The 19,011-nt window shown below is 38.5% G+C and overlaps 1 protein-coding gene and 1 pseudogene across 3 annotated transcripts; both read left to right on the forward strand.

Moving 5' to 3' along the window:
- Positions 1 to 12,760: 12,760 nt before the first annotated feature.
- LOC148011595 (uncharacterized) lies at positions 12,761 to 13,664 on the forward strand (annotated as a pseudogene).
- Positions 13,665 to 14,396: 732 nt separating this feature from the next.
- Positions 14,397 to 18,804, forward strand: LOC148011596 (uncharacterized). 3 transcript variants are annotated; one of them, XM_087670671.1, is made up of 2 exons: positions 14,397 to 17,064; positions 17,171 to 18,804. In XM_087670671.1, exon 1 carries the CDS (start codon positions 14,604 to 14,606, stop codon positions 16,374 to 16,376), a length of 1,773 nt encoding a protein of 590 aa, XP_087526797.1. In that variant the 5' UTR covers positions 14,397 to 14,603; the 3' UTR covers positions 16,377 to 17,064; positions 17,171 to 18,804. The 3 variants fall into 3 exon arrangements, with proteins under 3 accessions (XP_087526797.1, XP_087526796.1, XP_087526795.1); XM_087670670.1 differs by having other exon boundaries at positions 14,397 to 17,723; positions 17,867 to 18,802; XM_087670669.1 differs by having other exon boundaries at positions 14,397 to 17,962; positions 18,110 to 18,801.
- The last annotated feature ends 207 nt before the right edge of the window (positions 18,805 to 19,011 follow it).

Here is a 19,011-nt window from a genome sequence, read left to right on the forward strand (position 1 = left end):
TTCAGCTTCATTAATTCCATGAAAGCTCCATGACTCCATGAATGCTCCAAATGAAGGTTGATGAAGACTGATTACCTTCTCTACTTGAAGTAGGTTGCAATAGGTAATAGAGAGGGCTTCAATGTGTCCAAGAGATCCCGAAATTTGAGAGGGAATGCCAAAATTTAATGGCATAAAAGCTTCATGCTGTCCATTGAGTACCTAGACCTCCATTGGCTTCAATCTCCCTCAATGTCAGTCCAATGTTGATGGATTCTTGAGGGGAAATGGTTGAGGAAGCTTCAAAGATGCTTTGCCCACAAAAGACCCATGAATTGCTTTAAAAATTTCAGGAATCTTTAATGCTGTCCCAAACTGTTACACATAGATTTTGCAATCTCCATATCCAAGCTCCATCAAAGCTTCAAGCTTCAAGATCAATCAATGTTGGTACTAGGATGTATGTAGAAGCCTCAGGGAGTATAATAGAGCAAAAACCCTTTGATCTTGATGAAGAAATCTGAGAAATTTGAGTGCTGTCCAAAACTGTCATAAAACTCCATACCCAGGGTTTTGAAGAAGAGGGAAAACTCCAAACTAATAAGAATCTTGAAGAAATTTGTGAGAGATCTCTTGCCCAGGGTTTGAAGATCATTAGCAATGCTTAAGAGGCATCATAACTCTGAAATTTTTCACGCAGTAAAAGAGTATGTACAGGCGGCGCAAACATTGTGAGTACATACTCACGTACCAGAAATCCACAATGGTGCTAAATAGCTATATTAGCTACTCCACTTGAAGCTCTTGAGGCAGGGAAAAAGGTCATCCAACACATTCTCATGATAGAAGTGAGAAGGAGAAGATCTGATGTTGTCTTGGCCATGGATTCTTGGGGACAGCTTGAAGGAATGAGGAAAGGGAAGAAGAAACCCTTCCTTCTCAAAAGTAACCACATTTAAAGTGTCCTGTAACCATTAGTTTGTACACTTACCCCAAATTTTGGCTCCAATCTTGATCACGTCCTGCTATTTTGGCTGGAGCCCTCCATTTCTTCCATTATTAATGCCAAGAATCACCATCTTCATCCCTGTTTGTAGCAGTCTTTCACAAGTAACTCCAGTTTGAATCCTTCATATCCTGTCAAGTCCTGTCACTCAAATTTCTAACTATGGTTTGCTCTCTCTAGCCTAGGAAACTGAATCTAGTACTTGAAAATGACTTCTGCAAGGATCTAAGCTATGGCTCTGATACCAATGTAATGAAAGCAATCAACCATGGAATGAAATCTAACAGAAATTGAAAATTAACTAAGCAACAACAAAGAATTAACAAATCTATTGCACCAAGACATCCTCATCATGTATTAATGGTTGGGGATTCAAGAATACATGACGGCCATGGCTGAGTGCTTCATAGGCTAAGAAGAAGCTAGCTCCAAGAAAATGGTAAAGCCAAGATTATTGAACGATCAAAAGATGTCTTGCCTTTGGCCTCTAGTCCCTTTTATTCTAACCCTCTTCCAAACTTAAGGGCTATTCACACATGTACACATAGGCTAAAGCTAAATTTACAAAGGCTGGAATTAATCCAAGGTGCAAATATTAATGTTGTATTTTTCCTTCATGACACACTTCTATTACTCCATTGCAATTTCTTCAATCCACAAGTGCTCCATTGTTGAGAGGAAAAGTGGAGAAGAAAGAGAGATATCCTAACTTCACCTCCACTTCACCTCTCACCTTCCAAACTATGGAAGAAGAAGGAAAATAAGAGAAGAATGCAAGGCAAGAAAGAAGCTTCACTCTCCAAGTCCCTCACTCACTCCATCACTCTCACACTCTTACTCTTTCTCACGCTCAATGTGATGCACAAGAAGTTAGGATGGAAGCAAGAAGAAGAGAACTCTCAAGTTTACATACATAATAATGAGCTCCTCTATTTACTTTTTAGTTTTGATACATATGGTTTTGAGTCTAGGGTTCCTTCCATAAGTTAGGTACCCTACCCAACGTTTTGGTCTTTGATTTTTTTATTTTTTTGGTACTCTTTTAATTTATGCATAAATCTTAGCTTATTGAACCGATCCTATCAAAAGTGATTGGAAGCTTAGTACCCACAACCTCATCCAACTATGGATCTTTCTATCTAAATCTGGGATATTTTACAATTTGCACAGAATTGAGCTCGTCTCTTGGGTTAATATTACAAAAATAAGTATGCAACCATAAAATAATTGAAATAGATCAATGTTACATATTGCAATGCCAATGCCTAGAATAATATGATGCAATTCTAATAATATAGTCTTTCCTGAAATTAATTCTAGCATGTCGCACTCTTGCTCAACATTCTTGTTGCTATTTGTAGTCGACATTACCCCCTCCTAGTGTTGAATGCAAGTCCTATAGTACTCACATCGAAGGTACTAGGTGTATCTTGCTCTACAAACATAGAATGCTAGGATAATCAATAAATAGGTCATGATGGAGGCGTAATGTGTTCTATTGATGAGGTTATTATTGATGAGGAAAATGGTGGTTTTGTTTATGGAATCTTGGGTAGATGCCGATTGATGTTGTTATGAGTGATGAAACATGTACAGGATGGTGACATTGCTGCCACAACTCTTGACTATTGCTCCTTTTGATGGATAGAACTTGAATGGTCATGGAAGATAAAGTAGAGGTTATGAAAGATGGAACATTTGATGTGGAAGTATGAACTGTTATATCTATAAAGTAAAACCTTGGGTGCATTCACTTCTCAAGGGGAAAGTATTAGTCTTATTTTCCATGCACAAAACATATATGATTGGGGTTTTGGGAGATGGATCAAGCTTTAGGGAAGGCTAAAGTGTTGTCCCACACTTGAGGATCCAAACTATGCATAAGTTGTTGTGCAGATATTATGTGTGTGCCAATGCATATTTGGATATTACTTAGTTAGAAGATAGCTACACTAGTTCTTTTGGTCATGTAATCAATGAAGCAAGAGAATTGGATAGATGAAAATAATTGTTGGTGTTAAGGAAAACGATGCTTGAAGAAGATAATTTGAGATACAATTACTATGTTCGGCAAGGTGTTGTTTCCAAGGAAAGAGATTTGAACTCTCTAGGGATCATAATTGCTTATGGTAGTTGAAAAAAGTGGTTTTGCTATTGTGATCGCACTAAAGTAACTAAGGAATGGAGAGAGAAAAGTGTAAGTGACTTAGGGAGACGTGTCTAATAATAAGTGAGGTGAGTCCCCCATGTATATATTGTTCTTGATGAACCCTGAGTGAATGCAAGTTAATTGGAGAAAAAGTTGGAGAGTTAGAGATGGAGCCCACCAACCAAGGCCACTAGGTGTACCTAACTTGAGGATCCCTATTTGTAATGCCATGATCATATGTGCATATTTAATTTTTCTTCTTCTTTTTTTGAATATACAAGTGCCACATCATAAGGCTTTCAATCTTACAAAAGTAATTGGAAGGTTAAAATCTTCAGTCTCTTCACATGTAGGTCCATTGTGATGCACACAGAGTGAATGCTAACCCAAAACGATTGAAGCATGAGCCTTGTCATCATAGCAAGTGCTGTTGTGAAAAAACCACATGTGCCATGATTCATAACTCATTCCCTCCCCTACACAAAAATGTTGCAATGCTTTCTAGTGTTGCAAAGATTTTGCTTTTGTGGTGAACATGGATTTTTCAAGAAAACTTATTTATCTACAGTAGTTGAAATGAATTGATTATTTATATACAAGTTACTGAGCTATGATACAACATTACGCAATCACAAAACATGTCATTTGTAAAACCATGATTATATTTAGATGCAACATGGGTGTTAAGAAGGTGTGACAGCTTAACTAGCAGGGTTGAGTATCTCGTCATGTTGAGTACCATGTTTCCTTGAATGAGCCTACTTGTGACATGCAGGTCTTCTTCTATGAGGATTTTTCAAGAAGCAGAGTGTTGTAAGGTAGGTCCAAGTATATCTATACCTCATACAATGGCAAGTACACAAAGGAAAGTCAAAACTATATATGTTGGTAAATTTCCATATAACTTGCCTTTGGTTGTGAAGAGTCATTAGTTGACTTCCAATTTCATCATTGATCTTATGATTTTTCAAACAAGCTTCATCCCTTTATTTTTTGTTTCAATTCTTAGAATTATTTGATGGTTTGCTAGTAGAGTGTATCATAGAATGTAGAAACCAAATGATGTTTCTCAACTTCCTCCTTTAGGATGAGTTGCACAAGGTCATTTAGGTGCTTGAGTATTGCTTGCTACTAAGGTGTTCTTATTTTTCCCATGACATTGGCCACTATAAGAATTTCATATGCTCATTAGCCAATCCAATGTCAGCTCTTGGGCATAGATAGATGCAAGCAAGCATCATTAATTTATTGTTTAGTTCCTCAAGGCATTCAAATGACATTCAGTTTTTACTTTGAGCCTTTTTTTGCCATTTTGTTGATAATTTTGCCTGTCAATTCTTGTTTCAATTTAATTGGAGACTTTGGTCAACTTGATCATGATTTAATGGATATCAAGTTGATTATGCTTGTTATTTTAGAGCTAGTATCTGGTTGCATTGAAGTAGTAGTGGCACAATCCTTGGTATAGTTGACTATTTTAGTCACAGTTGGGGGGGTGGGGGGTTGTAGCTACTGTGTTGTTGCAATAACTTAGGGTTATTGGATTTGATCCACGCTAGTAGTTGTGGGAAACTATTGAATTGGATCATGGGAATGTTTGGAAACATTAGACTTAGGGGCTTGGGTATGCCTTTATTAGTGCTCTTTGTCTCTCATCAACGTGCATTGAAATGCTCTTTTCCTTTTCCTTTAGGATCATCCATTCTAGTGTTAGAGCAATTCCTTTAATAGGTACTAGCTTAAGATCAAGATACCCAAGCATACTATTCCTTTGTGCTATATCCTCATTAGGAAAGGTTTTGGGTAAATCACTCCACTTTGCATCATTGGATGAGAATGTGAGTTGTGTAAGAGTGGAAGTAGATGACAAACTAGATTTAATGTCAGATATCTTTGGATTAAACTACTTATAGAAGTTAGGATGGTACGAAAGTGGAGCAGCAAGTAGCATGTTTTCTAATCCCAACCTAGTAGCCACCTGTAGCTCTTTCTTTGAAAGGGGTTTATCATACAAGGGATGTTTTTGGGCAAGTGCAAGTTTCACAATGTGGATAGTTGTAAGCTTTTAGCCATCAGCTAGTTGGGCTACCAAACTTTGACTAGAGTATCCCTTTTGTGCAAACACATTTTGTTCTTTTCACTTTTATTCAAGTGCATTTAATTTCATCTTGCTTGTCTCACAATAATCTTGTGAAATGAGGGAATCAAGTGTAGATTCATAGATTTAGCTTTGGGCATCTACTTGATAACTTCACCAATAATGGTCATATAATAAGAGCGAATGTGTTGTTGCTTGTCCCATGTCAATGGCTTTTCCAAGAGCTTCATATACTCTTTTGTTAGATTTCCAATGTCGACATGGATGTAAGCACACATACTAATATCAACATGTTGTCTAGCTCTACGAGGCACTTCATTTCTAGTTCATTAGTTTGTTGTGCTATCTCTTACATAATCTCAATGAGATATTTCTTGATGTACCTAGGCTTCAAGTGCACTAGAGGTTCCAATTATAAAGTGAATGTCTTGTGAGCCATTGGGCTTTTTGTGATCTTGGTTGAATAACTTATGTCCCCTTATAGTAGTGAAGTAATAAAGACTTGTTTCTTGTCTAATATGATAGGTTTTATCATATCCAAAGGCTATGGCTATTAGGGTTCCACCTCAAATTTTGAAGTAGTAGTGATGACTTAGTGGATTGGCTACTTTTGGTAGTCAAAGAATGACTGCTTGGTTGGATCCTTAGATTGATGGGAGGTAGAGGTATCCTTGGCTATCCTTTGTGGGCCTTATTATTTATAAGACTTTAGGCTCTTAGGTGGACTAGCAATTGACTTGGGTTGTTGGCTACCTTTCTTGGATGGATTTACTCCCTCCTTCAATAAGCCTTCCTCCTCAACTTGTGTATCATGATTAGGATGTCCTTTTATCTTCTTTTTTAGAATTAGTGGCTCATTAGACACAATCCATTTCTCTATCAAATTGGCAAATCTAACAAAAAATTGCACCTTAGTCACAATGAGCTCAAGTGTCCTTGAATAGTAGGTAGGGTTTGGCTTTTTGGTTCCTATCTTGGCTTGTTTGGTCTCCTCAATTTTGGTTCTTGACCTTGACCTACATGTTAGTCTTTTTCTTCTTTTCCTTGTTTTGGAAAGGACTTGGGACATGATAAGTGGTGGTGGTTGTGCACGCAATTTTGGCAACTAGATCCATTGATTTCCCACATAGTACCCCTAAGCATGTACCAATGCTTTGGAGACCCATCGTAGTGTTGTGCTAACTCTCTATTGATGTTTGTGATGATATTCCCAAGATTTTCACTTTCTTCTATGTGGTGGTCTTTCTTGACTAGTTTTAAAGTTGTTTGGTGGCTCTTAGTAGCTAGAATTGTTCTTTTCATGCTAGGAGGATATCAACTAAGAAATTCTCTTCTCTCATATTGTGCCTTGATTAGTTCATTTAGAACTTTGTGGCCTTTCTTTGAGAACTAGCAAGGGTGCCTTTACTAAAAGTAGTGATTATCTTGATGCTAGGTAGGGTCAAGTACAGTTGGGTTTCATAGTCCACTTCACATCCGGTTACACACTTGAAGTTTCTTCCAAGTAGCACTTTCTTTCCTACGTCTTTCTTATTTAAGTGCACATAAAAGATGATGGGTATGCTTTCAATTTCTATGGTCACATGAGAATTTTACATTTTCCTAGGAGTGAAATTTGATTGTTGCATTAATGAAATTTTCTATGGTTAAAGACTTCTCCTTCTTTGATTAGAACTTCAATGATGTGCTCTCATTTTGCAATTGGTTTGACCCTAAGATAGGCTAGCAGGATTAGTACATCATCTTTGAGTTTGGTGTTCATGGCTTCAACCCTTCAAATATTAGGTTTGTAGTCCTAGCCAAGGTACTATTCAATACTTTACGTTATGGACAATCTTGATACGTGAGTGAAGTTGCACTCAATGCATCAGGAGTTAATCTTAGTGAGAATGTAGGTTCCAAATTTTGGTCTACTTGCCTTAGACTTGGCTATTGTTATGCTAGCTCTGTCATCTTATCAGTTGGCTAGGTGGGAATATTCTCAAATGTCTAGTTATTCATGTGAATTCATGACTCATAGATTTAAAGGGTAGACACTCTCTATCAGGTATTAGGCTCTTGATAGTAGAACGAAATCATTCTCTCTTCTTACAACAATTCCCTTGTGTGTTCACCCTTGCAATGATTTTTTATGTTGTTTGTATAGTTGTGCTATCTTAAATGTGTATTTGTGCCTTGAATCCTCAAGCTTATAAGCACTTCCTTAGTCTCCATCAATTTGTTCCTCACTAAAAGTATCTATTTCTCAAGCCCTCTCTTTAGAACTCTTTAAAAATCTTGATTTTACCTTTCATAGTGTGTGGATATTCTTTGTAATCCCTCTTGAGCTCATGACTTTATTCTTGGATGATCAATCCTCTTTGAATCTTGCTCTTGATGGTCATCATTTCCTTATACTCTTGCTTTAGTTAGCCTTGTAAGTTGAAATACCCTTGTAAATATATGCTTATGGCACTCAACTTATTGTATGTAGGATCTTAAGTAATTGGTCCCTTTGACTAGGCTTGGAAAATTGGTGTATTGCTCAACATGCCATTGAAGTCAAGTAGTAGTGCCCAATCATCAACTAGCCTATGAAGTGAATAACGAAGGTTAAAGTCAAGTGTTTGGTCAAGCAGGTATGCCTAGTCCACAACTCTTCTTAAGCTTATGAATATGAGGTTGGATCTCTTTTGTAGCTTGACAAGTTCGTCTATGCTAGCATTCAAATACTCAAGCTATTCAAGATGGATCTTACAATTTGTTGTAGCGCTTGAGGTAGTCTCCTTCAATGCCTCAAGTTTGTGGCCTAGAGTGTGTGGAGCTACTAGCTCTCAGATCCAAGTGAGGTGGTTATGACAAGTAGGAAATGATACTAATCAAGCAATGCAAGCATGGATGCTTGCTTCAGAGTTCTTATCGATTCATCAAAGTTTTGTGGATTGGCTTTCATATAAGTGACTTAAAGCAATAGTGTGCTTGTCCAATCAATTCTGTGATTCTCACCAAGATTAAGTACCCTTATGGATGTGTTCCAAATGTATCAGACCTTCAAGAGGCTAGAGTTAGTAAAGGTCCAAATGCAAATGATTCGAAGTTATCAAGTCCTTGAGTATGTGAGGACGATGTGATGGATTGACCTCTTGATGCCACTTTAAATTCACAAACCTCTCAATAGGCATTAGGGCCAATGTTGAGACCAAATAGGCCCTATAAGGATTTGGATTGATTCTTAATCACATCCTAACCACATAAAAATAGGGAGAAAGAACACCTTATTAATTACTTATTTTTATGTAATTTTAGGGTTGAGAATTAGCATTGAATCATGGTGGTAGCTTTCTATTTTCTCTCTCTTCCATTTACTTTGTGTTTAATGGCCTCATTCCCAAATATTTGACTAATACATCAACAAGTAATGTCCCATCTCTAAAGAATTTTGATTCGGACCTCTAGATACTTGTTTTAAAAGATTTTTTTTATGTTTTATTTTTTGACTCTACTATTCTCATATTTTGACTTTTCTAGAGTTCTATTTATTCTTTTGTTGTTTTGTTTACTATTTTGTTTTCTTCATTCTCTTTCTTCTCTTGACATTTCTATTTGTGTTCGTCCACACCATTGGAAGAAGCTTGACGTATCATTTTCATTTACATCATTAAGGATTTTAGAAGTCTTACTCTTTTTTAAGTATTCCTGTCCTATTGGGAAGAAGCTTGTTATGTCAATTGGATTGGAAGAAGCAAGAAAGCTAGCAACTAATTGGAATGTTAAGATTGTAATGGCTTTAGAACTCATTTTGATTGCTACATGTTTTTCTCCTTGTTTTCTTTCTTTCTTACTTTTATTCTTGCTCTTTACATCCTCAGTAGGCTGAAATCATTGCAATGTCTTAAATCTTGGAGTCCATTCTGCTTCAAAATGATGGTAGAGAGGCTTTGGAGGTTAGGAAGGGCCAAATATTGAACAAATTGAAGCTTCCTTGTTTGAGCTATGGCTGCCTTGCTATATTTTAGGATTTCAGGAAGAAAAGATGAAGACCCTGACCTTTGTTCCTGTTGAAGACAAGGCCCAATAGGAGTTCAATGATCATGCAATCCATCAAGGAGTTGATTGAGATGGCTATGGAGTTGAGAACTGCTACATGAAATTCATCACATTTTTTGACACATTTTTAAGGCTGCTTCCTAGCCCTAATTGCTACATCAACTACCTAAGATAGATACTCTATCTGATGTATAGGAGATAAAGAATCATTACCCCATGGTTTAACTAGAAGAAGATGTCACTGGAGACCACCATGGAAGCTGCAGCCAAAAGGTTGGAAGAGAGAGAGAGAGATAGAGAGAGAGAGAGAGAGAGAGAAGCTCCACTTGAAAAGTAACCACAATTTATTTCCTTTCTAAGCCTGGTTAACTCCCATTTGACCAAGTTACCTCAAAATTGCATGAAAATTTGATGACGACTTGCGATTTTAGCCTTCCACTGCCATATCTATCCTTAAAGATCTCTAGATATAGTCTTCATCTAACTATAGATGTCGTGCAAGCCACTGCTAGTCACTGTCCATGTCTTGTACTTGCAGTACTTGTTTGAAATTGACTTTTATGGTGGAAATTAGACTGGAATAGAATAAAAATGGATCAAAGACCAATGCTTTGATACCACTTGTCAAGAAGTGAACTAGAGAGAGAGAAGAGGAGAGAGAAGAATACAAAAGAGAGAGAAGAAGTGCATAAGAGAGAGAATCCTTGATCTAATTCCAAGTTTGGAGAGCTTTAATAACTCCTTTATTGTAGCACCATTGTTTCCACTAGAGCTTAGCTTAATCAATACGATGAAGGTGCGGTCATGGATTCATTAACAATAGTGGTTTCCACATGAAGTAACTTCAATGAGATACTTCTCAGATGTTGAAATATTGAAGATCAACATACTTGTAAAGTCCAATCAACTTAAGTTCTTTGATCCATTTCAAAAACTTAAGGTGAGTTTCCAAGACTTTGGGAAGATTCAAATCTATATAGAAGTAGGGAGATATGCCCTCCCCATATTGCAATCTAGCTATAGATAAAGTTGGGTCTCCATTCCTATCGAGGGTTCCAACTTCCACACTTTGGTTCAATAGATAATGGAAACATAGTAGGTTCCTAGTCCTTTGAATTCTAACATTTGCTTATATTCCTTAAGTGAGTAGAGGAGAATTAGGTCTCCTTGGTCAAAATATCTCTATTGGATGTGCTTCAAACCAAGCTTTTATGCAAATTTTCTCTATAATTAGTGCATGGGTGGCTAAACACCAAGTTTCAATCAATCGTTCTAATTCAATGAGTCATGCAATCCAAGCCTTATTTCCTTCCCAATGTTCTTGTATCACAACATATATGATAGGTTTCTATGGGCATAGCAACATTAGTGCCATATGTCAATCTAAAAGGGGTTTGACTTGTGGCTATTTTATATGTGGTTTGGAATACCCATAAGGCTTTCTTATCTCGCTTTGATTGTGATCTTGAGACTGTCTTTGTCAGTATGTTGACTAGGGTCTTATTCATCAATTTTGCTTGGTTATTTGCTTGTGGGTACTAAAGTGCTAACTTCTGGTGAATGATAAAAGTGTAGAGAGTAGGTGCTCTACCCTTCATGCACAATATGTTCCTCAACCCCTCTTAATCTCCATTGGATACCAAATCTAGATCTCACTTTTTCCCACAAGAATTTGGTTGCTATCCTTGTATCATTCTTTGTTGCTCTCCTATCTTTGCCTATTTGCTCATATAGTTAATAACAACTATGATGTATCGTGCTTGAGAATACTGTGCCATAGGGTTGATGGGTCCCATGAAATCAATCCCCTATTTTCCAAAGGGTTGATGGGATAGATAGATTGGCACTAACTCAAATTTATCATTTTTGATGGTCACTTTCATATGTTGGGACTTATCACAATGTTTTACTATTAAAAGGGATTGAATTTTTTGTTTTGGCTAAATACTTCGAAAACACTACAATAGCTTTTAGAGTGCTTTAATAGCTTTTTTGAAGACTTTTTTATTGTTTTACCTATCACTTTAATTCTATTATAGCCATGTGTATATGCATAGAAATATAAAATTGTTATTTTGTGAAATTGTTATTGTTAGTATATGCTAAGCTTATTGATTATACATGTTAATTTCTACATTAATTTATTGTCCTTTAACTCTCAATCCTTTCAATTCTTTAATGCAACTGACAAACTTAAATCAATTATCAACCAATCCATAGATTGCATTCCTTGCCTGTTTCTTAAGGGGGGGAAGGTGAGCTATCTACCCTTGAACGGTTCCACTACATGTTGACAATGATAGGGGGGTTGCTGAATGGGACGAATGGGGTGGAAAAACAACTATGAGTATGATGATTATGTACCATCCTTCCAATTGAATATGTATGGTTTTTCTTCTTTCACTAAAATGATGAGAGGTAGCATTGATGACTTGCAAGAAAATGTAAATGTACACGACCAAATTGTACTAGAACAAAATGAACTCAAGTAGAAAATGGGGTCCTATAGAGACCCTAATAGTTCTACTATTTCCGAAGTAGAAAAATGTGCAAGAGTTGAGTAGCAAGATCATAGGGCACATGTATTAATCAAATGACATGAGGATATGTGCACCCACACCAAGAAAGGAAGGCTTAGGTCCAAGGATTGGGAAAACCTTACATTCGCCCTCAACAGGGAGATCCAAGGAAGTTATAACATTGATCAAGTATGAAATAAAATAGACACACTTAAGAGACAATACAAAAAAGAGAAGAAACTGGTAGGGCAAATGGTGCATGTGCCACCTTCTTGGCTATTTATATGCCTCCATGAATGCCATCTTGGGTATCACATCCAATATAGATGGAGTTCCAAGGGCTGTAGATATTGATGTGGGCTAGACACCCCCTTTGTGAGGAATTGGATGACGAGGATGTGGCCCTAAAGAGCACATCACAAATGAAAGGAAATTAAAAAAGCAATCAATACCTTGGGTTGAAGGGACAAAACATGAAGAACAACAAAAGAAAGAGAACCCCAAGCTCTCATTCTTATGTGTGGTGGCTAAGGGATTTCTATCAATGTGTAGTACAATGGAGTCACTAGAAGAGAAATGAATCATATTCGATAGGGAGATGTTCAAGTTGAAACAACAACATACAAAAAGACTAGAAATTCTTGCAAATGTGCAACTTTGCATAGCGGAGTTGCTACATGGACTCCATCAAACTAGTAGGAAGGCAAATTTTTCTTATATTTTTTAATACAAATGTTTTTTAAATTAGTTCTTTAATATGGTTGGTAGACATGTGATTATTAACAAAGATGAAGAGATGGAGAGAGGGATGCTAGTTGATTGAGTGGTTTTATAAATGCTATAAATTGCAATTTGATAGGATGGATGATCAAGCAAATTGGTTGTACTTAAATATGTGCCTCCTACTATCTCAAATTGAAGATGATGGAATGGGGCACATAGGACTAATGAACAAATATTTTAGAATGTGTATTATGTTCACAATGTATGTCATCCTTGCAATAGATAATGTGGAGGATTCTCTTAACTATGGGCCTCGTTTATGGTGGGTATTCCCGAGGCAAGTCACACTCTAGCAACTACTACATTTAGGCTTATGGCATGAAGCCATGTTAGAAAACCAACATATGTACCAAACCTTCTATCGTATGTCATACAAAATTTTTCATCTATTGAAATGCCAAATAGAGCCATTTTTTTTTCCATAGTAGAGACAACCCATTTTGTATGAAATTCTATCCCTAATGATCTAGCACTTGTTGACGCTTGTGGTGCTTAGCTCATGGACACTCAATAAGAGCGATTACAAAAATAGTTGCATTAGGATGTAGCACAATTAGGAAACACAGAGAGGCCATTGTGGACATACTTTGTTCCAAATGAATGTTAATGAAGCATTGCCTAACAGCCCCATTAGGAGGAGACCCTTTGCATACGATCACTATAGAATTCAAATTATTAACATCATTACCTAATATGTATGGGGCGATAGATGGCTTCATCAACTTTCTGATGAACATGAAGCCCCTTACACTACATTTGCAGACATGGTTTTCACTAGAAGGCATAATCGACACAAGACATTTTGGAGTGCAATATGTAGTGCTCTTGGAGGTGTGCACATCTCCATGAATTTTAAGGAATTTGCCTTATGTAGTAAGTTGGTTAGAAATGAGGTTTTGCAAGAGCCAGTGATCCAAGTTCAAGGTGAGAATGTTTGACCTTATATTGTTGCAAACTCAGCCTACAAAGGTAAAATCCTTTTTATTGAAAGCATTTAAAGCGAAAGGAGGGTTAAACCTGCATGAGAAAATAAATTTTGACCGACATGTGAGCAAGGGAAGGGGTGTTGTAGAAACAACATTCAATATCTTGAAAAATAGATAGTGTATACTAAGGGAAGTCACAACTCACTCCACCTTGGCACCTCACATTGGTATTGTATGTTGTGTATTGCATAATTTTGTAATGAAGCATGGAGAAGTGGAACTAGTTGATTGTTTAGACCCACAACCAAATGATAGGGAGCCAATGAATGAGTGTAAAGATTGAAGGGACCTTGGAAACTGATTACAAGGAGCCCAATGGAGGGACTTCACCATTAGATCCTTTGGTGTTGTAGAAGGAGGAGGAGGAATGTACGAAGAATTAAATACATTATGTTGTTTGAGACTTGCTCTTATAGATATGTGGCACCTTGGCGTGTACAACTTTCTTTCTTTTAGGTATGTAAAAAACTTTTTTAGAAAAAGACTTGATTACATGTGTTTTATACCTGGATTTGCAAAGTATGTGATGCGTGTTTTTCCTTTTTTTTTTTTTTCTGCTTGCTCATGTGTGTGATCCTATGTCATAGGCTGGGCCTAGCTACTAAGCTAGGTTGTGTGGCTACATGTATGCATGAGCATTTCTATGTTGGGATTGGGGTTAGAATCCCCAAAAAGTCAAGTATGTGTTTGGTTTGCCTCGAGGATTTGAGGTGCAATGTGCTGCTAATTGCAACAAGGTATGCCCACATTCCAATACGCATATGCCCCTATGTCCATTTTGATTCCAATAGGTATAACTGATAAGTCTCAATCACTTTGCTTCACTTTCATCTCATCATCAGAACATGTGCCCGTAAATGCGGGAGGATCCAGTCTTTTGGGCAAAGATGTGCCCCCAAGTTCCAACTCTCTTAGGGTTCGATAAGTAAGGAAGGTATGTGCCAGTTGTGGGACGGAGACCCTCATGTGCCCAAGGTAAGCGAGGGAGAAATTCACGACGGCTTCTGTACAACTGTTGCATCTTCCAAGATCGGGGGCATGGGTATCCATTGGTCCAATGTTATCTAATGGTCGTCGACTGGCAGACTCGCACAGGGTCGCCTCTGTTCTGCAGCAGCTTAACAGCATGTTCTATTCTTCCTCCTCTTCTCCTTCGCTCTCTGACATCCTGCTCGACATAGCCTCCGAAGAAGCCAGCGTGCCATCATCTCTCGGTGGATTCTCAGAATCGAGCCATCATCGTCATCATCATCACAGACGGCATCTGGAGCAGCCCCTGCCACGGCTGAGGCCTCTCAGCACGGAGACACGCAACGCCGAGCAGCCTCGCAACAGGATACAGGTGGAGGAGGATCAGACCCACAGTAGGGTCTCTGAGGAGAAGGAGTTTCCTCCTCTCTCGGGAGACCTTGCAGAGATCGTCTCCAATGAACAGTTGCGTAGGAAATTCCTCCAGCAGCTCAAAACCATTGCCAAGTTCTTGAGCCTCCCCGGATGGCATCCTTACACAGAGATGCGCCTCCTCGACCACACCCTCATTATCACTCCGGCGCATGTCTTAGAGCTTGTTCGTGCCCTCCCCGACTCTGCGCATGCCTTGAGAGTCTACATTTGGGCCTCGCTGCTACCAGGCTTCGAGCATGACAGATTCACTCGGGCTGCCATCCTCACTAAATGGCCGGGCAACAGCGTTGTTACACGTTTTCTTGATGTCCTTGCAGACACAGATGGACCCACAACACCCGAGTCACAGGATCTTCTTATTCGAGGCTATGGTTGTGCAGAGATGGTCAACGCCGCCAGCAGCACCTTCGACAGGATGCAGGATGCCGGTGTTACTCCAAATGTCTCTCACTTTAACTCTCTCATGTATATCCTGGCACAAAATGGCTGCCTTGTCCCAATGCGTGAACTTTATGTTCGGATGCTCAAGGAAAGAATTGAGCCGAATCTGTCTACTTATAACATCCGCATAAGAGGATATTGCAGAGCAGGTCAAGTGGATGAGGCTATGAAAGCATACTATGAAATGCTGAAGAAAAGCTTTCCTCCGGATCTTTGTACCTTTGGACAGCTGATGCAATGTATGTGCCAGGCTAATAAAGTACACCGCTTGTATATGCTTGTGGCCAAACTGCAAGAAAATCATATTCGTCCAGACCTGTCCATTTACCATGCAATTATCGAAGGCCTTTGCAAAAACGGATGTGTGAAGAATGCAGAGAAGCTAGTGAAGCAAGTGCGAAAGAGAAAAGCTGTTCCAAGTGCTTTCATATGCAATTTCCTGGCATTAGGATTTTGCAAAGAAAGTAAAGTAGTGGGTGCTCAGATGGTGGTCAGGTACATGCTACAAATGGGCATACTTCCTGAACTGGAAGTCTTCAATTTGATTATTATCCTGCTTTTCAAGGAAGGCCATCTACGTATAGTTTTTTCGTTTGTTGATAAATTGATTAGGCACGGTTTTGTTCCTGATGTATCCAGCTACAACATCTTAATATATGGTCTCTCCAAGAATGGGGAAGTCAGTAAGGCCCTTGATACCTGGAATGTACTGATACAATTTTCCCTCCCTAGTTCAAAATCATATCGTGCCTTGCTTCGAGGTCTGTATCAAACAGGCAGGCTTACGGATGCAGTGAAGGTGTTTAAGGCTATGTTGACAAAAGGGGGCATTGGAGATGCTTCAGTTCATGATAATCTATTGTATAGACTGAAACAAGCAGGCAGAGTTATTGATGCCCAACAGTGCATTGATATATTGAATGCCAGAGGAGAATCACTTGCTGATAGTTACATTGAGATCTTTGAACGGTCCAAGCATGGCTAAGCACTAGTGAATGCAGGATGAGCCTATGTTGCATAGCTATGTAACTTTTGTTTATGTGAGTAAGCAAAGGGTGAGACATAGGAAATTGATATCGGTGCTGAACAGACTAAAAGGCAGCACCATTGAACTTTGGTCAAAGCAATGAAATTGGCTTGCTGCATAACCAGCTGTTTGTGTTGAGTTGGCATGGGTACAAATGTTTTACTTTTCCAAGCAGAGGTCAGATCTCTTTTTTACCAAGCACACTTTCAAAGGTTGTGCGTATCACAGATAACAGGTGTATGATGATTTGAATGTTAATACACTTCTTGTATGTACAAGTGACAAGAAAAAAGTATTCTAGTGTGAATGAGATCAGAATGCACACAGTAAAGGCAACATTCTTGCTTCTCGAGATGCTCAATTTAATTATTTCAATGTAGCTTGGAGCGTCTACCATCTGGCAAAGCTCTTAGACATTTTGTCTGGTTATATCACAGCACAGTCAAGAGTCCACAATTTTGCAGCAATTCAATGGCAGCTTGCTTGGGCCACAACAAGTACCTATGAAGCGCTACAAAAGTTTATGTGAAGCAAGTTTAACTGAGTTAAAGTTATTCTTACATGCATGCTGCATGTGATCGAAAGAAAGACATATTTATGGACTGGTTGTTCCATTTATCAGCATCAATATCTTGGATGCTATAAGGTACTCAATCCTGAATTTGCTAATTTGTAATGACTTACTCTCAGCACGACTGATAAAAAAAGATGCTGTAAGTTTGATAGTCTTGCTTGATGTTATTTGGTGCAAGATGTTATGATGCGCTTCAATCCTCCTAAGTGTCTAATAATTTACACTCGGCTGCTTCTCTTGCTACGTCACACTGGCTCTCCTGCTTCAACACCTGTCCTGCTACCTCTTCTGCTATGACAAGTGCCAACCACTGTGCCTCCTCTGCCCAGATGTTGTTGGTTGAAAGTGCTAATCCTTGCGGCCAGTTCTATTACCTTTCATGCCAACGAACTTGCCACCAGTGTGCCTCCCTTGCCTAGTTGCTGTTATCTGAAGGCGCTGTATTTATTGCTCTGCCAGTGTAAGTGCTGTCCCCTCAATTTTTGATCGACAATGGCCATATACAGGACATGAAGTAAGTTGCTTCTCATTTGATTTGCCTGAAAATAAAATAAATATATATATCTCGCTCTCTCTCTCTCTCTCACTCTCTCTCGTATAGAAGTATGGAGCTCATCCAGATCAGATCAAGCTCAGTATCGACATCCCGTACTCTTACTCTTGAGCGCTAGCCCTCTTACACAAGTTGTTTAGGTAACGAGGACGTGGCCTGCAACACTTATTCGTGTAAGGTGATGTGTTCAGCTGTACATTGGTATATTCACTTGTGATCATCTAGATTCCTTGTAGATTGTTGGAGTAGTTATGGAGGATCCCCTACCAATCATTGTTGCTATCTTTTGCATGGTTCTTTACTTCATGACAATCTTTGCAGCTCAACGTCCATTCATGAGACGATACTGGCAACGAGGACATGGGTAGCACAATAGGGTGCTTCCATTCTTCTTTGCAAAACATCTATTTGTGTAAGGTGATATGCTCAACTTTATATTGGTATATTCACTTACAACCACCTTCCTTGCAGATTGTTGTAGTTATGGAAGACACCCTATAAATTATTGTTGCTATATATAGTATGATTCTTCACTTCATGACAATCTCCCTCACTACCTTGTAGTTTAGTTTTGGACATCGGATTATGTTGTTTTGGATCCTTTCAACATTGAGCATGTCGACATCTTTTTGTCGAGGGAGAATACGTGAGTCACAATTGATAATCAAAGGCTGGGATTTCATTGTGGAAAGATAAGGTTGTCATTGCTCTTCTCCGCCTTGCAACTAGGTGCTCGTGCTCTTGTATCAAAGGAGTTTGGATATGAGTTGTCCATTGTGTTCAAAATTGTTAATTGCTTTTTGTTGAAGCTATGCTCCAACATTTCGAGGATGTCATGCAGGTGATCAACTCCCCTTGTCAACATTCAATCCCTTAAGGTTGAAATGGAAGCATTCCAAGGCTTTCCACATGGGCACCATTGATTACACCTATATTAAAATGGAAAGGCTATCAAATGAATTGGTATAATAGGAAAGGCAACTAGTCAATAAATCCAAATTTTTGCCCTCTAGATGCTTATGCATACTTCCTTGGCCTTGCAAATAGCAAAATAGCTCCTTCCAATTGGTGCAAGCTAATCAATGCTTGAATTGTCCATTGTTTTATGACCTTGGCCACAATATTCAAGAGTATATGATAGGAGACCAGGGATTCTACCCTTTGCAATTGGTTGTTGATTTCTTTTCAAGAATCATGCTCACCCTTCGACTCTCATTGCATGTTGTATGTTGCATAACATAGCCATAGATCATGGCATGCAAGTTGATAACGAGGCGAATTTGAGATCTCGTGGTTATAGTGAGGGTAATCCTTGATAAGTCAATGCTTTGAATGCTATCCACGTTGAGTCAATGACAATGTACCTAGATGAAATTCATGATACTCGACTGACTTTGTCAATGAGGTTCTAATATTTCAAAACTTCTCCATTTTTTGTTATGTTAAGTATGATGTAAGTATTTTCT

Source organism: Lygodium microphyllum, chromosome 28 (genome assembly GCF_053477565.2).
Source record: "Lygodium microphyllum isolate KBCC chromosome 28, Lygodium_microphyllum_v1.1.10, whole genome shotgun sequence".
Lineage (NCBI taxonomy): Eukaryota > Viridiplantae > Streptophyta > Polypodiopsida > Schizaeales > Lygodiaceae > Lygodium > Lygodium microphyllum.

Bases quoted from the DNA above. Each gene is read 5' to 3' on its own strand.
- LOC148011596 (XM_087670671.1), top strand. From the start codon at position 14,604: ATGTTATCTAATGGTCGTCGACTGGCAGACTCGCACAGGGTCGCCTCT.